This window comes from Labrus bergylta, chromosome 20 (genome assembly GCF_963930695.1).
Source record: "Labrus bergylta chromosome 20, fLabBer1.1, whole genome shotgun sequence".
NCBI classification, from domain to species: Eukaryota; Metazoa; Chordata; class Actinopteri; order Labriformes; family Labridae; genus Labrus; species Labrus bergylta.
Window position 1 is genome coordinate 1,611,558 of NC_089214.1, and position 23,993 is coordinate 1,635,550.

At 42.4% G+C, this 23,993-nt stretch overlaps 1 protein-coding gene across 1 annotated transcript in view; it reads left to right on the forward strand.

Moving 5' to 3' along the window:
- Nucleotides 1–23,993, forward strand: part of plod2 (procollagen-lysine, 2-oxoglutarate 5-dioxygenase 2) — a 34,510-nt gene that overhangs the window by 9,163 nt on the left and 1,354 nt on the right. The window contains 17 exon segments of the mRNA XM_020654971.3: nucleotides 4,605–4,696; nucleotides 5,303–5,439; nucleotides 7,655–7,818; nucleotides 10,339–10,451; nucleotides 10,546–10,609; nucleotides 11,286–11,383; nucleotides 12,745–12,846; nucleotides 14,958–15,083; nucleotides 15,191–15,312; nucleotides 15,936–16,040; nucleotides 16,978–17,103; nucleotides 17,940–18,081; nucleotides 20,591–20,704; nucleotides 21,004–21,069; nucleotides 21,336–21,440; nucleotides 23,104–23,250; nucleotides 23,343–23,468. Of these exon segments, the coding sequence (XP_020510627.1) occupies nucleotides 4,605–4,696; nucleotides 5,303–5,439; nucleotides 7,655–7,818; nucleotides 10,339–10,451; nucleotides 10,546–10,609; nucleotides 11,286–11,383; nucleotides 12,745–12,846; nucleotides 14,958–15,083; nucleotides 15,191–15,312; nucleotides 15,936–16,040; nucleotides 16,978–17,103; nucleotides 17,940–18,081; nucleotides 20,591–20,704; nucleotides 21,004–21,069; nucleotides 21,336–21,440; nucleotides 23,104–23,250; nucleotides 23,343–23,468 (1,949 nt within the window).

The window sequence follows — 23,993 nt, forward strand, 5'->3', positions numbered from 1 at the left end:
TTGTTTACATCGCCGGGACGGCTGTCTGACTCCTCCCCTCGTGTATAAAAGTTGTTTAATTGAGGGACTAGAGAAAAGAAGAATAACATACTGTACTCACTGCTTAACTGTGTTTCTAGATCACGCTCATTTCAGGTCAATTTACATGCAGTGTGAAGATACCAGCATAATAAAGATCACTAGCATTAGCATGCTAACACAACAATGCAGCGCGAGTTGTTTTGGTTTCATGCTGGTGCTCAAGGGCGACATCTGCTGGATCAAAACATCACATATAAAGCCTTTAACTGAAAAAGTTGCAATGGTCTTTTCCTGGAACTATTTCAGACAATCTTGGTGATCTTCAGGCAGGAGAGATCATATGATCCTTTTGTCCAAGGCCGGTAAACATTCACATGATACTTCTTTCCGTTATTCTACAAAAAGTGCTTACTGAGGCTTTTTTCCCAGGACAGAGTGTCAGAACTTTTGCTCATTGGAGTGTGAAAGTTGACCTAGACGGCTGAGCCCCATGTGGTACAGAGAGAGAGAGGGGGGGAAGACGGCTTGGCGCCGATCGCCTTTCTTGGACAGGAGTTACAGCAGTACTGTAGGAGCTGCATTCCTTTCCTCCTGTGGGTTGTTCTTACAGGACTGACATGAGAGTGTGTCGTGTTTACTCTGAGTAGACACTTATCCAACAAAACCATGGCTGTCTGAAAACTCTCCTTTTATAGTGCCATCTGCCCGTAAGGTATGCTTAGTTATTGGTGTTTATGCTCTTTATATAAATGAAAGAGTTTGACCAATGGGCGGGATTACATTTTGTAAGAAGATTGGAAGGCTCTGTTTTTTAACTTCTTCACTTCTCTTTGCAGAGATAAAATCATGTTGTCTTCTCTCCTTAGGGACTCATTTGAACACTAAAACTATACGATGCATGCTAACTTTACAGACAGAAACCGATATATTGTCTAAATGCTTTAAAAGAGATCCATTTCACTTCAGGGTTGGCTTAGGTCTAAAAGCAAAGAAATCAACAACACCTGGGCCTAAGATGTGGGCTTCACGATGGTGCAGTGGTTAGCGCCTCACAGCGAAGAGGTTCCTGGTTTGAATCCCCGTCTGACAGGAGTCTCTCTGTGTGGAGTCTGCATGTTCTCCTCGTGCATGTGTGGGTTCTCTCCGGGTACTCCGGCTTCCTCCCACAGTCCAGAGACATGCTCGTTAGGTTAACGGCTGACTGTAAAATTGTCTGTAGGTGTGAATGTGAGTGTGTCTGGTTGTCTGTTTCTATATGTCAGCTCTGTGATTGGCTGGTGAACAGTCACATAATCTGCTTTATGATACTCTTTAGTAAGAATAACTTCAACACAAATGGACTCGAGGCTTATGTTGCACTTCTGACTACTCAAAGCGCTTTAAAACTGCAGGTCACACCTACACACTCACACACTGATGGCCATTCATTCACATGTAAACGCCACCAACCAAGCAGTGGGAGCAACTAGGGGGTTAAGTGTCCCAAAAACACATCCCACATGTAGCTGCAGGAGCTGGACATCAAACCCCATAACCTTCTGGTTGAGAGACAACCGACTACCAGTGAGCCACATCCGTGATAAATGTTTTATTATGAAATTTGATTGTACAATAAGAATCAGATGTATAGAAAGCCCCAAATTCTGGACTTTAAGTGGCATTTTGACAACCCTCCAGTCTGACTTCAATTGAACACAAACAAGATTCAGTGGCTCAGCTTGGAAAGAACTGATGTATCATAAATCTTCCAGTCTCATTATATGGTATCTGGATACAGTACTATCATTTCCAGCCACGGTTTTCCAGCCCTAGTTTGGAGGAGGATACTGTAAATCCATAGGAATTTAAAAAAAAGCCATTAAAGAGACTGCACTGAAGTGTTTGAACAACAAGTTTTAATTTAGAAAATAAAAGTGTCTGTCTCATGCTTCTAAACCGTCCGCGAGCTGTTCTTAACTGGAAGCTTGCCTGTTGGGATGCAGTCATGTGGTCTGCATGTTTACTACAAGGGGAAAGCGTGTGTGGCTCCCAAAAGGTTTCGGGTAAAGCCAGAGGGGGTGAGGGGCTAATTGGGATCATGGATCGCAACACGCAGCTTACCACTGGTTTCAAATGGTTAAATACAAACAAAGCTACTGGTTTTCAGTTCCCATTTCATGTGAGCACAAAAATAAATTGAAACCATCTGTTGAGGGAATAAAATCTCATGTCCTTGCTGGAATCACAGCATTATGAAATAGAAAGTATTCATGGAGGTCTCCAATATTTCAAAGAAACCCCAGCAGAACATGCTGTTCACTGTGGGTGGCAGAGCTGGGTGTGTTTTGTTCAGAGCTGTTTGTTGCATGTTTAAGTCTGCAACACTAACAAAGTTACAGACATAAGACACATACAAAATTATAAACACAGGTCAACATGTTCATGGTCACGGAGCAGAAAGTCATTAGTCAATGCATCTACAACCTGATGCATCCTCCTCCCAACACCTTTAGTCTACTTTATAATGATTTGAGGAGATCAGCTCCCCCAGACCCAAACTCTCCTGCAGCAGATTCCAAACTGCAGGAACAGTGAACCTGAAGGTCCTGTTATCTGTACCCAAAGTTGCGCACTTTGTTACTTGTTGCCTTCATTGGTTGGTTGGGTCGGATTATTTGGGTAGGCCAATCAGAAGCATATACTTTCAGGAGAGTCTATGTGTAAAAGTGTTTCTTACTACCAATATTCAAAAAGGTAGTCTTCCAGAAAGACCCGCTTCATAAAGTAAAAATGAAGAAGTGTTTATTCATTGCGACTTTGTTCCAAATGGGTTGGTCTTGATAAAAGCACATGTCGAATGTAGTCACTGGGAGAGGGGGGAAAAGAAGCTTATAAACTTACCCTGTAACCATTAAAGTCCCTTGTTCTACAAAGCTGAATGGGAAATGTATTTTCCAAATGTAAGACACATCATAAACTCCCTGCACCAAGCTCAAGCCTCAGACAGGGACGCTCCTGTGGGCTCATTATCCACGCCCCTCTTCCCCCCCTGTTTACTGCTTGGGCTAAGTTGAATTTCATGTTGCTCTGGATCAGCCCAGTTCCTTTGCCATAAATGTTTTCTGAAGCTGTTAGGTTACAGGCATACTGGGAGCTGTTTCCAAACCTGAAACAGAAACCTTTGTGTCAGAGGAGAACTGGAACGACTGTTAAAGCAAAGACATGGCCACAGGCTAGACATGGATAAGAGAACGGCTCAGTCACATTGATGGAGAGTGGATGGGAAAGAGCTGCAAGGACACACTTTAGTTTGAAGGAGTGGGTGAAGGATGGTTGATATTGTCCTTTTGGACAAAAAATGCCTTAAAATAGGCCCCTTTGCTTTGTTTAATTCATCTGGGTAGATGAAAGTACAAAAAAACATTTTAGACCACAAAGCGCTATTGTCCAGTACTTGCATTTACCTTTTTAGATTCTAAAGCCTGATAAAACGTCAGCAAACATCCTTTCTCGGTTTGTTGAGATTTGTTGTGCAGTCAAAAAGACCAATCATGATGAAGCCGTGTTCACCAAAATAAATGATGACCACCTCTTAATCTTTGTATTCTAAGGTGAATTTCAAGCTCTTTAAATGCAGAGTGCACTTCTGGGTCCATTACAGGCACCTGACATGTTCACTCGCATACTTTCAATCTAACTTGCCAATGTCCAATAAATGATTTACAAGGCTTCAGTGGAAAGCTAGTGTTGTATTTTAAATTAAATGCAGATTGGCTCTCAAGACATGAAACGCAGGATTGGTATTCAAGTGGTCGTATAAAAGCTTATTAAAGTGTCATTAACTTTTTGTTGGTCATGTCGGACTTCTGGTACAGAACAGCATTCTGCACCGTTTAGGGAAGATGAAGTGAATGATTTCTCCTCCACAAATGCAACAACAGGATCTGGAAGTCCAGGGTTCTTCCTTCCTTGGCACTTTCTAATCAAGTCCACCCCCCGGTTTGGTTTGACGAAACATAACAGAAGAAGTGAAAAGCAGCTTTGTGGGTTTAGCCCGCCTCTCTCTAGCTTCACATGAGGCTATGGTGCTAATTTGTACTTGGTCTAACCCGTCTTCAAACCTCAGACTTCTGAACTCATGGCCGGTGGAAATGTCCTGCAGCTTTGTGGGAGTCTCCAACAGGAAAGAAATGATTAAGTCTGTGTCTAAATGTATGCCTCCATTTTGAATCAAATAGACTACAGTCGATGGAGCTAATTTGAGATGTAGGTTTAGACTGCTAAGCCAAGCAGTTACCAGTTTGTTGACATTGGTCTGAGGTTTACAAGGAGCTTGCTTCACAGAAGATGGACTCTCTATGCTTATATATATAAGTACCTCTATATTCTAACATATTCCTGCGGACATCCTGAAGCCAACATTATCCCATAAAAATATCCAAATGTTAGACCTCTTTAGCAATACCATAAAATGTTACAATATTCAGCTGCGAGAGAACATCCCCACATCCCTGTAATTTGGTTGCCAAAATATGTGATGACTTTATAAGACACATGAGTTCAGTTGTGGGATTTTTGTTTTTCTTTCTTTTTTTTTTTTTTAGAAAAGTTGCTGGTCCTAACTGTTGCAACCGAGGAAACAGATGGCTTCCTGCGCTTTATGAAGTCTGCAAACTATTTCAACTACACTGTGAAGGTACGTCTGTCTCCTCAAAATTCTGTCAACAAACGGGCGGTCCTCCCAGCTAACGATGCTTCTCTCAAACACACCAAGCCTTAGAATCACACATGATTGATTGGGCCTCTTAAAGGGAACAATGAGGTGTGGCAAGCTCGCGAAAAACATCCATCTTAAAGGGATACTCCTCAGTGCGGGTCCAGAATTTCCCCGTGTGGTTGAAGCCAAAGTAAAAAGTCACAGTTGGTGCACCCGAGCATTTTGTGTGGTCTTCTGTCTCTCTCCTGCAGGACGTAAATGCTTCCTATATGAAACTTTTTTTTGGTCAAACCTAGAGTGGTTTTTGCAAGAGACCTTTTTAATTAACTTTGAAGTCAATTTAATGCTATTCTTTAATTTTTTTAAAGTGTCCATCAGGCTTTATATGCACCACAATATTATGAGAGCCAGCCTCGTAAAGGATCATCAGTAAGATATGAACTTAATGATAAAGTGACCTTACTGTATGATCAGACATTAAGGAAACAGGCTATGTTGAAGTGCTGGCTTCTCTTTTGAACTCTGCTGTTGTTAAGCTGTTTCATGTTGGGCTCCTCAGCTGGTTCATCACCTGTTCTGTCTCAGGTGCTGGGAATGGGGGACCCATGGAAAGGTGGTGATGTGGGTCGCTCCATCGGCGGAGGACAAAAGGTCAGACTACTGAAGGAGGCCATGGAGGCTCTGGCTGAGCAGGAGGATCTGGTCGTCCTTTCTGTGGACAGGTAAGTTGTCTGTTTAGCTCCATGAGACCATGTGCATGTATAACCAACACTTCCTTTTTCTGTGACTGTTTTTTAATAGTCGCTGACAATCTACCCTGAGAGGTAGAAAAAAACTTTTTCTAAGCGGCTAGTTCTTTGATGTAAGCAGCCAAATATAATAAAGAAAAAAGATCAAACTCTAATTTTTTTTCTCTGTTCTTGCTTTGTGTGTATTTCTACCAAAGATGTCGAGCTGTCAGTTAGTTTTGAGCTTTGTTCTGATTTACACACAAACACCTCCACGACAAGAAAGGGAATCAAAACACCTCTAATTGCTGTGCAGATCTATGAATTAGAAATTAAACTCATTTTCATAAATCACAGACTTTAATGATTGTTTTGAATTTGATCCCTCCCTCGGTGTGAAAGCCGTGTTCTGCCCACTTATGCAGCAGCACTTAAACGCCCCCTCTGCTCACTTGTGTAAAAAGATCATTATTATAGAGCATGAGTAAATGTACGAGAGGAGTCATTTTCACATGCAGGTAGCTGAATTATAGGAGCTGAGTTTTCAAGGCCAGTGGAAAGTTTGACAGAGATAATGTTAGTGGTTTGGAATAATAACAGCTTTCTTCAAATAGAGCAGCTGGTGATGATGATGATGATGATGATACTCACTGCATCACGTCGCTTGAATAATGTGAGCTATATTTGGTGTGAAACGTTGCCACACCCTCAACACAGGTACATGGAATAGTTCTGTTTTCCTTTTGGGGAAAATGCACTCATGATTATGAAATATATTAAAAGATTTTTGAACTGAATAAACATCAATTTCCACAAACTGCGTGGGTCCAAATATTAAAGGGACACAAAAGTTGGCTACTCTTACTGCTCTTAAAGGAGCTCTATTATTTTCACTTCTGCCTTTAATGATGTCACTCTGGGACTCCTGTTGAGTAGCGTTGTAGATGCTGTAGATAGCTCAAAAACCTCCTTATTAACCTGATACTGGCGTCAGTAAAATCCCTCATGTCAGCCTCTGCCTGAAACGCTTCATTTGTCTCTTTAAGGCCCGCCTCCCCATGTCTCCACTTTCCTCTGATTGGCCGACTCTGTTTTCAATCGCAGGTACATTTCAGTGATCTTCCAGGCGGGTGTGTCCTTGAAAGAGCTGCTGGGGGTGGGCGTGTCCTACGACTTTGCTCCATGCTTTGCTCTGAGACGTCAGGTTCTGGCCAAGTCTCATCGAGTTCTCTTAAAGTCTCGTTCAGAGCAGCAGGAAATCACGTCCGGGGATTACATCAACAACTGTGTATGATGTTTTAAAAAAAAACGTTTCCAAGGTTTAGTACGGATATCGTAACATTATATGTTGAAATATAGATCAGCAGAATAGATCTCCTTTAAAGAAGCAGATAAATGTATAGCCATCTTTTCATTCTCTTAGGTAATACAGGCAACACCTACAAACACAATAAGAAACTGTTTGTTCTCAACCCTACGTTTATTTTTCTACAATGAATTTATTTAAACATCATCCTGATTGTTTTCTTTAGGACTGGAGATCATTTTTATACCGCAGCGTTTACTGTGATTTACGACTTAACAAGGGGCAGAGGGTGCCTGTATAAACATGTGTGGCCCAGATGTGGACAGCAGCGTGCAGGAGGCTTTGTGACCTATGTTTGACTGTGCTTCCTCTCATGACATGCCTGAGGTGGTTCAGGTTATCCAAGAAGGTGGTTGGTTGTCTTTCCACCTTTTCCTGCCACCATATATAAACCAGTTTGTATGAAGTACATGATTTCTTATTTTGGGATGAGACATTTTTAGATCAGTGTGTGCTGAATCACAGTCTAAAAGTCTAAAAGAGGGTGTTTTATTGTCAGTGACTCTGTGGGGGAAGGTGTCAGCTGAATGATTCAGCTGTTTTACTGTTAGGACTTCAAAACTGTAAAATCACCAGACACATTTTGGAGTTTTCACGTCCTAGAATATCTGACCTTTCTTTAATAGCTGGCGTCACCACGATGTCTCTGAAAAGGGTTAGCAACATTTTCCTCGATCCGTCACTGAGCTTGCCTGCCTGTACAAATGCCCACCAATGAAGAATGTCTACTATTTACATTGAGATTATAATCTGCGTGGAGCGTGTACAAGCACAGGGTTTCTTGTCAGACTGATGGATAATGATCTGTTATATCTGTATTTCTTCTTTGTTCCTCCCTTTTAGCTATGATCTTATCTTTGCTGGGGGGCCGGAGGAGATTCTCAGGAAGTTCCAGCAAGCCAATCACAAAGTGCTCTTCGCTGCAGAGGGCCTGATATGGCCGGATAAGCGGCTGGCTGACAAGTACCCCTCGATCCGCAGTGGCAAGCGCTACCTCAACTCTGGAGGTGGGTTCCAAGAATGTTATATCTGATCGAAATGCTGCTAATGTTTGGACTTATCCAAAGAAAGTGCTCTGTTAGGCCATCTGGAATTCCTCAATGTCAGCTGACAAAAGATAGATGTATATGTTAAAAAAAACAGAGTGCAGCTGGTATCCTTCAAACTTCTGGGGCTCATGGAAGGGAGTCCTTCAAAATAAAAGTGGGTGGACACTAAAGACCAAAAAACATTCCTCCACTTTTGTGGAAGAGTGTCACTCTTTCCAAATGTAGTCATATTGTGAAATGTTAGTGCATCCCCTTTGCGTTTTGCATTTTACTCACACTAAACACGCTCACATGCAACCCTTGATGTACTTTCCAGTCTAATTCCTTCCATCTTACATTTACATGTATAACTTACAGTAATTATGTGATTGTTTCTGTTTGCTGCCAAAACATGGTAACCCACGCTTAATACTGTGCCTGATTGCATTCTGAGTAGACCCAGATGTAGGACTGTAGCTGGCGTTGCTCCATGACCCTCACCTGATTCAACTCTAGATCACAACCCAATGCAGCATTATTCTTAAAATGAACTACCATCCTCTTACTCATCTGCACACAATGAATATTCCTCTTTTAGTGAGCCGATTATCACTGTGGGTCAAAAGTCTTTAGTCGTCATTATCTGAAGGGAATAGTTTATTCAATGATTGGTCTGTGCTTCACAAACTGAACATTGTTTAACTTACAACCATTTTGTTAATGTCCTGTGTATGTAGGGGTAGAGCGCTGTTTGAGTACCCTTCGTTCTGAACCCATAAATTCTATGCATGGACGTTGGTTTATACATTCCCCCATCAGCTGTCACACTCTGAAGACTCACAGGCTGAGTTGGAATTCAGGGAGCTAAGCAGCCATTCACCGTCAGTGTTGTTGGTTTTAAGATTCTTGTGGTGCCTTCAGGGAATGGCGTCAAACCTGTGTTAGTTTTAAAATTTAAAACCGCAGGACTTTTATTACTTTTATCTCTTTGAATAAAATGGAAGCGTATTTTTCCTGTAAACTCACACCTCCAGGTATTTCCTCTCCCAGTGGACAGAAGCTGACAGATGCCCATTCATATGAAAGTTAGCTGCATACTTTATTCTTTTTTGGACCTTCTGACCTGACCTTTGCATTAAAGGCCTCCAACATCCAAAGATCTGCCTATAGACACAAAATGAGGTGAAATACTTCAGATTGTTTGCAGAGATTTTAAACAAAGAAACAATAAGTAAGCTCCCGTGCATAGTCCACATGGCATGGGCAGCTGTCTGTCCTCAGGACACAGAATTACTACTTTCCCTGTGGTCATCAGCCTGCGCTGACCTCCCATACTGGAGTCTAGCTGCCTCCAACTGATCAGAGACTGTTTTTAGCATTCATTGTCATTGACTTGACATGTGGATTTGTCTTGGCCCCCACGAACTACCACAGTTTATATAAAATTGTTGGTTTTGTTTTTGTTCCTAAAGCTACCGCCCAAATGACCAGTGGGTAATGTTTCAGAGCATATGGACACATACTTTCACAGAGAGTGCCGGGTTTCAGGGAAGGAATCATGATACAGAAGGGTTGTGTTTGGCTGTGTGTGTTTATTTAGCTGAGGTTATCTTATCTTCTCACTCCCAAAACTAAAAAAACATGTGAGAGAAGGGACCTGATCCACTGGGACTGCTGGTAAAGGTTTGCAGAAAGCAGTCAATGAAACTGTCAGAACAGATATAAAATAAAATGTTGAATTCCATGTTGCATATAATATTCTTACAACGTTGGAGTTGCATATTGTTTACTGTGTTTTACAGCCGAGTAACTCAGTGAACTTTTCCAGAAGCATTGGGGCCTGCAGTTCCCAGGGCTTTTCAGGATCTGTCGATTTTAAAGCCATCACTTTGCGGATAAGCAACCGTCAAAACGAGTCACATTAAAATGTCATGATTTCCTTTCAACTGTGCCTCGCTCCAGACATCGGGATTATGTCATGTCTATCCTTTGACTTGTTTACAGTGTCCAAGGCTTCTTTTTTTAAAATGCTGGGATGCAAAATGGCGCAGACAAGCTACACAGCCGTACCCTGCAATCTGCACTTTTCTGTGGTCAGTGTCCTGGAGCACGAAAAGGGAAAAAACCAAGGAGACAGCTGGGCAGAGCTGGAGTAGAGAGATCGCCATGAGAATGTACATTTTCGATAGGGTGTGAGATACTCGCACAGACCGTCCCACAAGATTGCAGCCCCATTATTGCACTCCTTTCTATCTTCAGTCTGTGGGAAGAAAAAGTTCCTGCCCATTCCGTGTGTGTTTGGGATTATTGCCAAGAATCACACTTTGCGTCGGGCGCTCAGGCTTCCTACAGTGAAGGCTTTCCACCATGAAGCCAGCAGATAGTGTGTAATTGTCGCCAACAGTCTGCCAGTGGTAGCCTATATGACCTCGTAAACTTTTCCCAACCCTGCACTTTACAGCTGGATTTGTGCGGTTCACACTGTTATTTCCTCTGCAGGTATCATCGGCTACGCCCCGCACATACACAGAATTGTTTCTCAGTGGAATCTCCACGACAACGACGATGACCAGCTCTTCTACACTAAACTATACTTGGATCCCTTAAAGCGAGTGAGTATTTTTGAGTCAACGGCAAACACTTGGGTGTGAACATATCCCTAGAGAAACAATCCTGGATGGCTAAGATACTCTCTGTCTTTTTCAGGAATCTCTCAATATGACTTTGGACCACAAGTGCCAAATTTTCCAGAACCTGAATGGGGCTGTTGGTGAGAAATCTTGCAAAACTAAATTCCACTATCAGAGTCTCTGCTGATCTGTTTGTTATAAATCAAATATTTGAGAGCAAGGTATTCAAACCAACAGTTTCACACTGATACTTGCAAAAAAACAAAAAAGAAGAAAACTGGGCTTTTAATAACATTTTCTTCACTAACATAAGCCCGACATGTAGTCTACTGTTTGGCCCCCACACTCTGGGAAAGATTGTAAAGGTATTTTCAGAGAACTTGTAGACTTGGCAAATCACCATCGGTCGTAAGTTAATAACTCTTATATTACTCTTCTTTACTAAAACTGTGCACTCTGTTGAAAACTGGACAATATTTAAACATCAAATGTGTTATCTATACATGAACCGTGTAATATCTACGCTGTTAATCCATCAGTGTATATTCATATTTGTAAATATGCGCTTGAACATAGTTTATTACTTATACTACTTTATTATTGCTTTCACTTGGTACTTATGCTTATTATATTGTTATTTCTATTTTTATTTTATTTCATATTGTGAACTTATCTGTACTTCCTACTGATTTTTGGTGTTATGAGCCACTGTAGTGAACACATTTCCCCCTGAACCTTTAAAGGCTCTCATAACCCCACATTTTCATAACCCCGCCCTGAAATGTCTATTTCTTTTTTTTCTCGATGTGTTTGCAGATGAAGTGCTTCTAAAGTTTGCATCAGACCGCGTGAGAGTTAGGAACACCGTGTATGACTCTCTGCCAGTGGTCGTCCATGGCAACGCAAACACCAAAGTGAGTAAGAAATGACGGCCTCAGGGGCTCAACCTAGCATATGGCGCTAGCATGGTTTCAGGTTTATAATTTTCATCGAGAACGTCGAGCTGTTGGCTGAATTATTGAACTCCCTTTCCCACATGTGTAGATGAGTTTCTTTTGGACCTTCTCTTTTAGATTGATATCCACTCAAAAAATTTTGGGCCGATCATTGCATTTCACTGCATAGACTTGTGACACGTCCAGGAAATACATATACTGCTCCAGTGGTAGTAGCCAAAAACTCTATGAAATCCAAATCATTACTTAGTGTGCAGGGCAAGAGGAGGCTAAACCGAGGCTAGCATTCCTTCAGAGTGAAGGGCTGATAGCAGGACGTCTGTATGATCATCCTGTTAGGTTTGATTCTGGTCTTTCACCCCTCTCTCCATTGCTCCACCTCCAGCTGTCTGTCTCTGGTCTTCCTTGGTATTGAACCAAAGCCAACAAAACTATTGAGTCATTCTTCCCGGAGGCCCCAACATCTGCGGGAGACGCTCTAAATAATAGTTGATCATAGAATTCTTTGTCCAAGCAGTGGGTTCTGCTGAATCTCTTTATCTATTATGACTTTGTAATTGTAATTAGCAGCATTTCGAAACTTGTACAGTTTTGGTATCAATCTCTGCTACTGCCTAATAGCCGCCAGATAGCCTAGCGGTTATGTCACACACCCCATGTACAGAGGCTATAGTCCTCGGCTGTGGGTTCGAATACCCTTTGCTGCATGTCATTAACCCACTCTTTCCTCAAAAAGGCCAAAAAAACAGTTACATGTTTGCCAGTCAAAACGGTCGCCAGAGGAAAATAAAGAGCTAGCCACAGCTAACAAAATGTCAGCCACTCCAACAATATTATGCACATTTTTTATCATACTAGTATCAGGGGGTGGTATGTACTGGCCAACACTTAAGTCTACATGTAGATACAAGAATCAGCATGAGGAAGAAATACTTGGTAAGAAAACATCTTTCAACATGATCTCAAACCATAGACATACACTGAGAGAAAGAGACGTTCTTAGCCAGTGTTCTTAAGTCTTTGAAGTGACTGCCTGTCAATCCCATCTTATTCCAAATTCCAACTACCAATGTGCATGAAGAGTGAAAGGCTAGAAGAGGTCAAAAAAGTAGTCTGAAGTATGAAGTTGATCTTCATACTACAGTTGTTGCTGGAGCTTTTTGACCTCTACAAATCCAAATCTTTGGACTAAATATTCCGGGGCCAAATTCTGAAGTTGGATATTCCTAACAACTCAGTGTAATAAAAAAAAGGGGCTTCTTTAATATAAAACTTCTGCAACCAGGCATTCACCTGTTCTGAATTCTTTTCTTTTGCAGATGTACTTGAACTACTTGGGCAACTACGTCCCCAATACCTGGAACTACGAGCATGGGTGTAGCCACTGTGATGATGACACTGTGGATTTGTCTCAGTTAAAAGTAAGTGCTTCAAATTAAGACATTTTCTCTTCTATTTGCCGCCCCATATTTAAAGTGCAGCTGCAGAAAGTTGGTATTTGTGGGCGTAGGAAAGGATGAAACATCACCTCTTCTTCCAGTATGAACCGTCATCCACCGTGTATGTGTGTCTGTCTAGACAGCAGGAGGGGCGGCCCAGTCCATCCTATTTCAACAGATAAGCAGGACTGGTCTGCGCTGCACATACACTCTCTTTTCCAACAGAAACAGGTTATGTGCCCGTCGGTCCTTTTGGACCCTTTTTAAAAGTGAATAAGTTGCCAGGGAAACTCCTCTGGGAAGTGGAAGCCCAGCACTACTGCGGTGCAGGATATGGTTTCTGGGGTTTTCAGAAGGGTTCATTTAAAGGGGTGTCACTGTCGACCAGCCTGCCTTTTAGTGAGCCTTCAGTACGGGTTTTATCCAAGTTATGGTGGTTACGTTGAAAATTTGTCACAGGGTTCAGCCAAGCCTGGCGACGTATAGACAGGAGGAGGAATGGCAGGCGAGAGGAAATGTCTCAGGGCTGTGGCGGCTTCTGTCAACAATGTTAGCAAACGTTCTCTTTTTCCTTTGTGGACACAGTTTTGCAGCACGCACAAGATCCCAGTGAATCTATTCTATTATCCTGGTGTGGATGTTCTCTTTGTTATTAGAGCTGCAGACAGTTTGGATAATCAATAACCATTTTATTCCTGTTTCAAGAAAAGTCCAACAATTTGCTTCTTCAAGCTTCTTAAATCAAAGGATTTGCTGCTTTTCTTTCTCCATTATGAGAACAAATAAATATTATTTGGGCTTTTGACTGTTGGTTGGACAAAAATAGGAATTTGGAAGACCTCACTCTGGGCTCTGGGAAAATGTTTCTCTATTTTCTGATGTTTTTCAGATTTAACAAGTAATCCATTCATCATGAAAATGACCAGCACATTAATGGATAATGGTATTAATAGTAAGTGGCAGCAAACTTGCAGGCCGTCACAATACATAAACAGCAGATCTGCTGTGCTCCTGTATGCTCTATAAATAATTCTACTTCGATTGCTTTGACTGGAGCTGATTCAACACAAACGCAGCGTCATGAAAGGCCCCTCTGTGAGGAACGCTCTCAGTGACCTTCCATAGTGAATAATCAAAAACACTGCTGCTTCTCAATAAGGGGTCAAGTTAGGAAAAGCATCTCATTGGACTGTGCCACGCTGGGTTTATGAGACTTAGACTTGTGGAGTTTCAGGTCATGTGGGAACACCGGTCATACTGGGGTAAAACCAGGTCACTGGCTGTCTGGTTTGGTTCTCTGTGTACTTTTGGTTTTGGGTTTACTCCCCATGGCAGCTCGCTGTGTTACACTTCACTGAGCGAGCTGGACCTCTCCAGCGTTGTCTTCTGTGTTCTAAAGGAAGTCCAGTTGTCACTTTCTCCTGCCTTGATGCATAATGAATGCTTCCCTCTGTTGTTTGTGCCTCTCCTTTCCCTTTTCTGTCTGTCCTCTGTGTGTCCATAACAAATGTACGCTCACATCTGAAAGATGCATGAGTTCCAGTACTTGTGCGCTCTAAACACAGTCATTGCGGAACTTGCAAATTAGACGGTTCTGCGCCGATCCTCTTTTCATGCCGGGCCCAGACCTTTGCTGTGAACTGGTCAAGAGGATCAGGGATTCCAGACCGAGCTGTGTGGGCTGGAACTCGAGTGTCATGGGAAAATGTTTCTTCCTCTCTTGTCTCTCTTGTCTCTCTTGCTTTTATGTCTCTTTATATCTTCCTTGCTTTGGTACTTTGGTTGTACTCTGTACGTGGCAGTTAGGATGCTTTTAAAAGCAGTTCATGTAGTGGGAGTTTATTAGATCACTCACAATAACTGTCTGGTCTCAAGGAGCAGGAGAAGTCCAATCAGTTCCAGCCCAAATTGCTTACTGTAAACCTCGAGGTTTTTAAAATAGAGCACTGCAGAGAGAGACGTTAATGTAAAGACCTCACTCTCTGTGTACGCCTGAAGTGTCAAATTCAACAATGATTTATGTTAAAGTGCTCCACAGTAAAGCTGCTGTGTTTGAAATAGTACTAATTTATTTCCACTTTTTGTCTAAACAGGAGTATCCAAATGTTCTCATTGGAGTTTTTATCGAGCAGCCCACTCCTTTCCTTCCTGAGTTCTTCCAGCAGCTGCTGACCCTGGACTATCCCAAAGATAAACTCAACCTTTTCATCCACAATAATGTGAGTGAGAGTGTTTCTTCTAACACCAGATCTCTATCATGAACCATGTTTCAGCTTAATGCATTTCTCTTTTTTAAAGCATTTAATACCAGTTATCTTACTCTTAGGAGGTTTACCACGAGAAGCACATCCAGAGGTTCTGGGATGAGAACAGGAACACGTTCAACAGCTTCAAGGTTGTGGGACCAGAGGAGAATCTGAGCCAAGGAGAGGCCAGGAACATGGGCATGTGGGTCTAATATCTCTTTGAAGTTGGGTTTTGGTGGAAGAAATGAATTCAACCAGATGAAGGGATTTTTTTTTTAGCTCCAAATAATTTCAGCCTGAAGGAGAATTTTCCTGTTTGGTTTAACCTCAAAATGCATGATTCTTACTGTTTCAGAAAGTCTTCTGATGTTCCAGAAATATGTGATGGTATTGATCCATTTATAAGTATTCAAATAGAGTAGATGAAATATTGTCAGCTCAGTGGACGGCGCTCCAGACTCGATGTCTTCTCTCTTTTGGTAGAAGCTCTGATTTGTGAATCTTAACAGGTGCAGTTCTTGTCCTCAGTTCCTCCTTTGGGCTAACTCTCTCCCATTGCCAAGTATGAGTCGGTTGTCATGGTGATAATTCAATCTGTGAGGGCCTCATCAGAGAGGTACTATCAAAAGCATGCAAGCATTGGTCAGGACAGCCCTTTAATGAGGACGTCTGAGTCACATTAGCAGTCTCTAATCTTCCCTGAAATCACATTTATCCAAGAGTCCGACTCTCTGTGATTACTTCCAAGTATGTCATCGACTGTAATCAACAGCGGATTGAGTAATCGCTACTTTTCTCCTGTGTGTCTGTTTTCGATTTCATTAGGCATCTTTGCCGCAAGGATGCCACATGCGACTTCTACTTCAGCATCGATTCGGATGTGATGCTCACCAACAGACAGACGCTGAAGCTCCTCGTCGAGCAGAACAGGTAATCACATTGTGCTGTTTGGAACAAAAAGAGAGAGTTTTGTTGTGACTGTGAGCGGTTAGAAGTTGTCCCTTTAAGTGGCAAAACCACATGAACATTACAGCTGAGTGAATAAAAAGTTTAAAAATAAGACGCCCTGGCTTCCTGTTTTCTCCCCGGCCACATGGAAAGAGAGGGAGAGTCAAATTGCCCTAAACCCCGAAATGCCACTCTGCATTACACAAAAAACAAACATGCAAACCCTTTTTTTCCCCTTTTGCAGCTTGTGATTTTCAAGAAACTTTCCCGTAAAAACTCGACGTAATGTGGCGGTGGGGTGGCATCGAGTCCTGTTGGACGCATGCAAAGTAAAAAGATTTTGTAGGATTATTTAAGGACAGCATGAGAATTCTTCGCTGGGACTGAAGCTGTGGGAAGGAAAAGGCCAAACTGTCTCAAGCGTGAAGCATTTGTATTCAGTGCTGCAGCGCATCCATACCAAACCACCCTGTCATTTACGGCTCAATTATTGGCAAGTTTAATTCAGATAGAGGAAAGAAACATCCCTTTCTTTGGGGTTGAGGTTTGAAAGACAGCAGTGGAAAATTCTTGTTGTTAGTATTTCTTTCAAATTCCAGTAAATTGAGCAGATTCAGGGTTCAGAAAAAACAGCTTCCTGCAGCGATTGGTTACACTTACAGTATCTGAATCCAGTTTAGAAATGATTTCCTGCTCGGGGCCTGGTTGAATTTACACACTTCTGTGATCTTAAAAGCCCTCTGCAGATTTTTCATATCTCTCCGAGGAGAGGTTGATCTCATCGATGCAGCGACGCTAGCTTTAGCTCTTAAGAGACCGAGTGCATTACGTGGTCGAATGTCTGTGAGATGTCACTTGAGTTTTATCCGCTCCGACAGAATAACCATCTCTCCGCTCTGCTCTCCTGCTTCCCCTACAGAAAAATAATTGGCCCCCTTGTCACTCGTCACAGCAAGCTGTGGTCCAACTTCTGGGGAGCCTTGAGTCTGGATGGTTATTACGCTCGCTCGGAGGATTATGTCGACATTGTGCAGAGGAAACGTGTGTAAGTCACAAGTGCAATGGAGGCAATTTGTATGGTTCACACACACACACACACACACACACACACACACACACACACACACACACACACACACACACACACACACACACACAAACAAAAGGATGTGCAGACACTATTCTCATTTTTGTTAAATCAGAGACACCATGACACACACTATCCTGCTCTGTCCTCATAACTTATTAATACACTCTAATGATGATGATGTTAAAGATGAGCAGTGATGTCATACTGAGAATTAAAGCCGGAAATATGACCGAAAAATCTGTATTCAATTTTTTTGGGTGGCTGTGGCTCATAGGTAGAGTCTCTTAACCGGATGGTCTGGGGTTCGATCCCCAGCTCCTGCATCTTCATGTCCAATGTGTCCTCGGGCAAGACACTTAACCCCAAGTTGCTCCTGCTGCTTCGTTGGTGGTGTATGAATGTGTGTACTACTTGTGATGGATGCTTTACATGGCAGCCTCTGCTTGGACATGATGTGGCAGCAGGAGCTGGGGATCGAACCCCCGACCGTCCGGATGAGAGACGACCGACCCCATCAACGATGAGTCCGATTTTGTACGTTTTAGTACCTGAAACCCCGCAGTGCCACATCAAACTTTGAACAACAGCATTCAGGCTTCCCATCCAAATAAACAAAGGGAAATGGCCTCAATATCCTGAAGAAGTTTAAGAGATTTCTTTCTTACCATGTCACCCACTAAAACCGTACCCAATGACCTTCACATTACACCTCCAGATTCAAAAACTGCATAGTTTAACGGTCAGTGCAAATGAACACTTCCCAACTCCTGCTCCTGTCTTGTTGTTTCTAGGGGTGTGTGGAACATTCCTTTTATGGCACATGTATACCTTGTCAAGGGCACTACCTTGAGGAATGAGCTGAAGGAAAGGAACTTCTTTGTCCTGGAGAAACTAGATCCTGATATGGCTTTGTGTAGGAATGCAAGAGAAATGGTAAGTGTGCCGAGCCATCGATCTTCATGGCACATTTATGTAAACACATTGTCGAGATGTGCATTTGGCTGCAACCACTGTGAAGAATATCCATATGAGAAAATGTGCAGAAACATAGCGATGTGATTTTAGTCCTGCTGGTGAAATACACAATGAATCTTAACGTAAAAGTCAACAGCGCTACGGAATCCAAAAGACGGCAAGTATCAGCTGTTTTCAATGTTTTTTGTCGGTTGTGAAGGCATGACCCTCCTCTGTTCACCGTTTCTCTGTGGTGCTTAAATGCGCCCCTTTGTATCCCATCAGCCTTCACTCTCTCTTTGCCCGCCTTGTAACATGACCACAAAGTGTCTGCCCGGCGACTAGCTGACTAAAAAGTTATCTTGCTTCTTGTGCGTTTCGTTCCTCTTGCACAATGTGAGCAGCTGTGTTTTCATGTCACCTGTATTAACAAACATGCCTGATCCAAACTGCGTTTTCTTTTTGGATTGTCTTTTTAGCCAGCATGCATTCCTCCCGTATTAATCCACAAAAACATCAGCTTCAGAGGGAACCTTGCTCCTTTTTTTTTAATGCATTTTTATTTTCTCCTCCCAAGTTGCTATGTATGTGACATATATATGTTTCAACTGTCACCCTGTCTCTTATTCTGAAATCGTGATTCATGTTATCCTATTTACATGATGCTTCTCCTTTATTTTAGACCAGTCACAGAGAAAAAGACTCCCCTTCTCCGGAATCATTCCATATGCTCAGGCCCCCAAAGGTGTCCATTTGTTTTGATTATTCTGCTTCCTGAAACATCCATTTCCAATGGGTTAGCAATCAGGAACCATTCTGAGCTTTGGCTCATTTCACATACAAAGTGCTTAATGCTATTTGGGATGTTTTTGGCCCGGTTGAGTTGAAATTTCATAAATATGTAGGTATTTATTAAGGTTAAAGGTCACATATTATCCTTTTTTTTTAAACAAGTCTAAATAAGTCTCAGAGCTCCTTAAAACATGAGTGTGAAGTTTCTTGTTCCAAATCCACTCTGATCCTGTATTTGATCATGTCTATAAACCCCTCTATTTCAGCCCTGCTCAGAACAGGCTGTTTCTGTGTCTGTACCTTTAAATATGTAAATGAGCTGTGTCTGACCACGCCCCCTCTCTGGAAGGGGCTCGGGTGTCTCGGTCTTTCTCGCTCCATGTCCTATTGTTTACGATGAGAAGGCAGACTCAGAGGTTCAGAACAAACACCTAGCTGTGGGAGTGTCACCCACCTGGGGGAGGGGCTACTGCCCTTTGTGATGTCATGAAGGGAAAATCTTCAAACGGCCTGTTTGAGCACACATTTTCTGAAAAGTGGAGCAGGGGAAAGACGGAGAGGATGGACTTTTCTCATCATTGGGGGGTTTGTAAACTGACTAGAGACACATGTTAGAGTTAGAGGAACATAGTACAGTGTAGTTTGTGTAATATGTGACCTTTAAACAGATTTGGCAATAACATATTTGAAATCGTATTTCTCGCTGCCTATCCTCATATTAGGAGCTGGCAGCTCTTTGGAAATTGATGTTGAAGTTTTGCCTGAGTTTTTTTGTTAAAAGCAGAGATTTGTGTCTGAGCTAGAGAATGAAAAAATAAATGATGTCTGTCCTGTTTTTATAAAATGCCTTCCAAAAAGGGAAATGAAGGAGGAGAAAGGTTGGAGAGTCGGTTCACATGCAAGTCCCCCCTGTCCTGATGCTTTACAATGAACAGCCAACCCTTTACAGAAAAACAACAAGCTGCTTTCTTTAAAAACACACTGACTGATCTCAGACTAGGCTCCAAAAGAAATTCCTTTTAACTCATGAAAAAAATTCCTCCTGGTTAAAATCACAGCTTTCACAGTTTGATTTTTTGACACAAACAATTTGGAAACCTACACCAGGAAATTGTTTAATCATTCCCAATTCATCATCTTTTTGATCTCGGCAAAGCCTAGTCTGATAGTGAGTCCAAATCCAGCCCTACACAGCCCCCCCCCCCATGCTTCACTGCAGAGGGAATATCATTCCTGGATTTGCTTTGTTCCAAACACCTCTCTGTTCCTGTTCCCCCCCCAGCCTCTCACCTCACTGCCCCCTCCTCTCCTGTCCCCCGACACCAACACCCTGTAGCCCCCCAAACACACATAAATAATCATAGATTATTTATACGGCATCTGTGTCTATCTAAAGTGACAAACAACGGATTTCAGTGTGTTTAATAAGCACACTTAAATCACACTTTATTTTCATTTTGATGCAAATGAAGCTTTGAAGTAGTTTGCAACAAGTAACAGTTTGGTCAGGTTATATGCTAATGCTAATGCTAACCATCGATGTGTTACTATGATGACAACCTGCAGTATGCTTAAGAACTGTAAAATGTGCATGTGTTATAGTTATGTAGATGATGTTAGAAATCCTTCCTGTGACATGTAACTCAACTTTCCCCGTTTGTGGAACTGACTCAACTTTTTCCTCCGTTGGCTGCAGGGTGTCTTCATGTACATTACAAACCGTCACGACTTCGGGAGGCTCATTTCCACGGCCAATTATAACATTTCACATTACAACAGTGACTTGTGGCAGATATTTGAAAACCCAGTGGTAAGTCATTAGACTCTCTCATTATTCCTCAACACATTTGTTTTTCTAAATAGCTGGAATAAAACCTCAGCCACCTGCAAACGGTTATTACCCCTTAACGGGAGGGGGATTACAGATGTGAGACGATTTTGAAATAATGACTCGAATGTGATAAGACTGCGGACTGATAAGGTTTGAGATTTACTCCTGGATTTGGCACCCTGCCCTGTGGGAGAGGGGGATTATCTCTGTGAGGTATGCGGGTCAGCAAACAGTCCGCACTAAACGGGCACTGATCGAAAAATTCTTTCTCCTCACAGGACTGGAAGGAGAAGTACATCCACCAAAATTACACTCAGATTTTCACTCAGAACTACATGGAGGAGGTAGGTATTAATGTGTGTGTGTGTGTGTGTGTGTGTGTGTGTGTGTGTGTCTGCATCTGCTCAAGACAGACGGTGAGACAGAGAAAGAGAATGACATAATATCACAGACAAAGCCCAACATCTGTTTTTAACATTTCTGAATATTACATTACATCCACTACAGCTCGAGGTGAAGGTGTGCCTGAAGTCTGTTCTATGAAAGTCTGTCTGAGCCACTAAGTGTGTTTCTGTGTGTGTGTGTGTGTGTGTGTGTGTGTGTGTTGCAGCCCTGTCCAGATGTGTTCTGGTTCCCAGTGTTCTCAGAGAAGGCCTGTGATGAAATAGTGGAGGAGATGGAGCACTACGGGACCTGGTCTGGAGGCAGACACGAGGTCAGTGCTGCTAGCTTATCTTGAGTACAGCGTATTCACATGATAAGCTTTCTTCTTACGTTTTTTTCATTCTACAATTCACTTAGCAGAGTCTTTTATCCAAAGCGACGTACATCAGAGAGTAAGAACAACACAAGCAAGGATCTAGAAAAAAGGGAACAATGTCAGTAAGAGCAAACGATCAGCTTTGAGTCTGATTGGACACACAGGTGCTGACAGGAAGTGACCAGAGGCAAAGCACAACATTGAGGGCAGTTCTTGAGAGCTCTAATCAGTATAGAAACCATCTTATAAGTCATCGTTATCAAACAAAAACCATCGTCATCACCATCATCATCATCAATAATATGGAGACCATCATCATTAAGTTAGTAGGTATTCATGAAAGAGCTGGGTCTTTAGCTTTTTCTTAAAGGTGCAGAGGGACTCTGCAGATCACATGGAGTTTGGAAGTTCATTCCACCACCGGGGGGCGACAGAGGAGAAGAGTCTAGTCAGCGTCTTAGGACCCTGTTGTGAAGGTTGGATCAGACGCCTTTCATTGGCAGAGTGTAGTGGGGGGGGGGAGGGGGGTGTAGACCTGGATCAGAGAGTTAAAGTAAGGAGACGTTTCTGTGTCTGTTTTGTAAGCGAGCAGCAGAGTTTTAAATTTGATGCGAGCAGTAACTGGGAGTCATCTCTGTTTACTTAATTATTTCAGCAACACTGAAATGTGACGATAGCTTTTTTTTTGGCCTCTTTCCAGCAGTGTTAGCTCACAGTTAGCACAGCTGGAGACAGCAGAGCTCATTTTGTAGTCTACAGAAAACCATTTTATAATAAAAAAAAATAACTTCACTAACTTTTTAATTGCCAGAGTTTGATCATTTTTCTAGAGTCTCGGTATAGTTAATAGCCGAGCACCCAACAGAGAGGAGTGAAGGGGAAAAAAGAGCCACATGTTGCCTACTAAACTTGATGGTAGTGTGATGTGTTTGTTGGCTTTGATGGCTCGGTGGGATGTTACTTTTCAAACTACCGTCGTTGTGGTGGAGGGGGAGAGGTTGAGGTCTGCTTCAGCTCCTGTTTGAATTCTGATGCTGTATATTTGTTCTGACATGCATAACACACACACACACACACACACACACACACACACACACACACACACACACACACACCCACACACCCACACACACACACATGACTGGAGCTCACTTATCCTCACATGCTTAATTTAACGACTATCATTTGCAGGTCTGTCATTCACATGTAGCCAAATAAATGGTTATGATGTTCTGTTTTTATGTGAATGGTTTATAATTCATGCGGTCTGTTTCATGTCATTTTATTGGTATTCAACGTGTTTTAAAAGTTTGCCTCCCAGACAAAATGTGCCCAGATACTTTGACTCACTCACTGTGTTTGGGGAAACGACCGAGCTGGATGGATCATTAAGCCTCACGCAGACAGACAACAGAGCAGCCTGCGGTTCTAGAGACACACAAACACACACACACACACACACACACACACACACACACACACACACACACGTCATCATCACTTTGAAAACTGTGGTCAGCCTCATATCCAGGAAGGCAGGTCATTTATCCCAGCCTTAATCACTCTGCTGTGTTTTTTTATTCTCTCTCTTCTTCTTTTTTTTCTCTTTTTTTCTCAGGACAAGCGGATCACCGGCGGCTACGAGACCGTGCCGACAGACGACATTCACATGAAGCAGATCGGCTTCGACAAAGAGTGGCTGCACTTCATCAGAGAGTTCATATCCCCCGTCACTTTAAAAGTCTTCTCTGGATACTACACAAAGGTCGGTCTGACCTAAATGCTAAAAAGCGATGCTCAGTGTGAGCTTTAACAGACAGTCAGCTGACGTCATGTACTTCTGTGCCTTCCTCACAGGGTTACGCTGTAATGAACTTTGTGGTTAAATACACACCTGGGAGGCAAGCGTACCTGAGGCCCCATCACGACTCCTCCACCTTCACCATCAACATCGCCCTGAATAACAAAGACACAGACTTTCAGGTAAGAAAGCTATTGGCAAACTTCATCCACAACGGCCTTCTGACTTTGACAAATTCAAAGTATTGATTTTCAAATTAATTCGACTTTTCTGTTATTGGATTTAACAAGTCTGAACTGCTTAATAAGCTGTTTAGGTTTTCTAATAGTTAAGAAAGTTTATGTTCACTCAGATGTTAGTAGATGTCATTGAATGGGTTTAAAATGACCTCACTATCTGATCAGACATTAAGGAAACATGCTATGTTGAAGTGCTGGCTTCTCTGACAACAATGCAGCAGCCAGTATGTCCTCCTTCTAACTTTAGATTCTGCTCCTGAATGCTCTGGATTTGTTTGGACCAGAGAAGGTAGACGCTTTTAAGACACCTCCACCACGGCCGTTTTGGACGCCCCTCGGTTTGTCAGATATGAGAGCAGTTATCAGGTCAACAGGTGTTGCAGCGATGAAGTGGTCAAGAGAAGTGGTTCAGATAGAAATGATTGTACCCGACCTAAAAAGCCTCTGCATGTTTCTAATAAGCTCCAC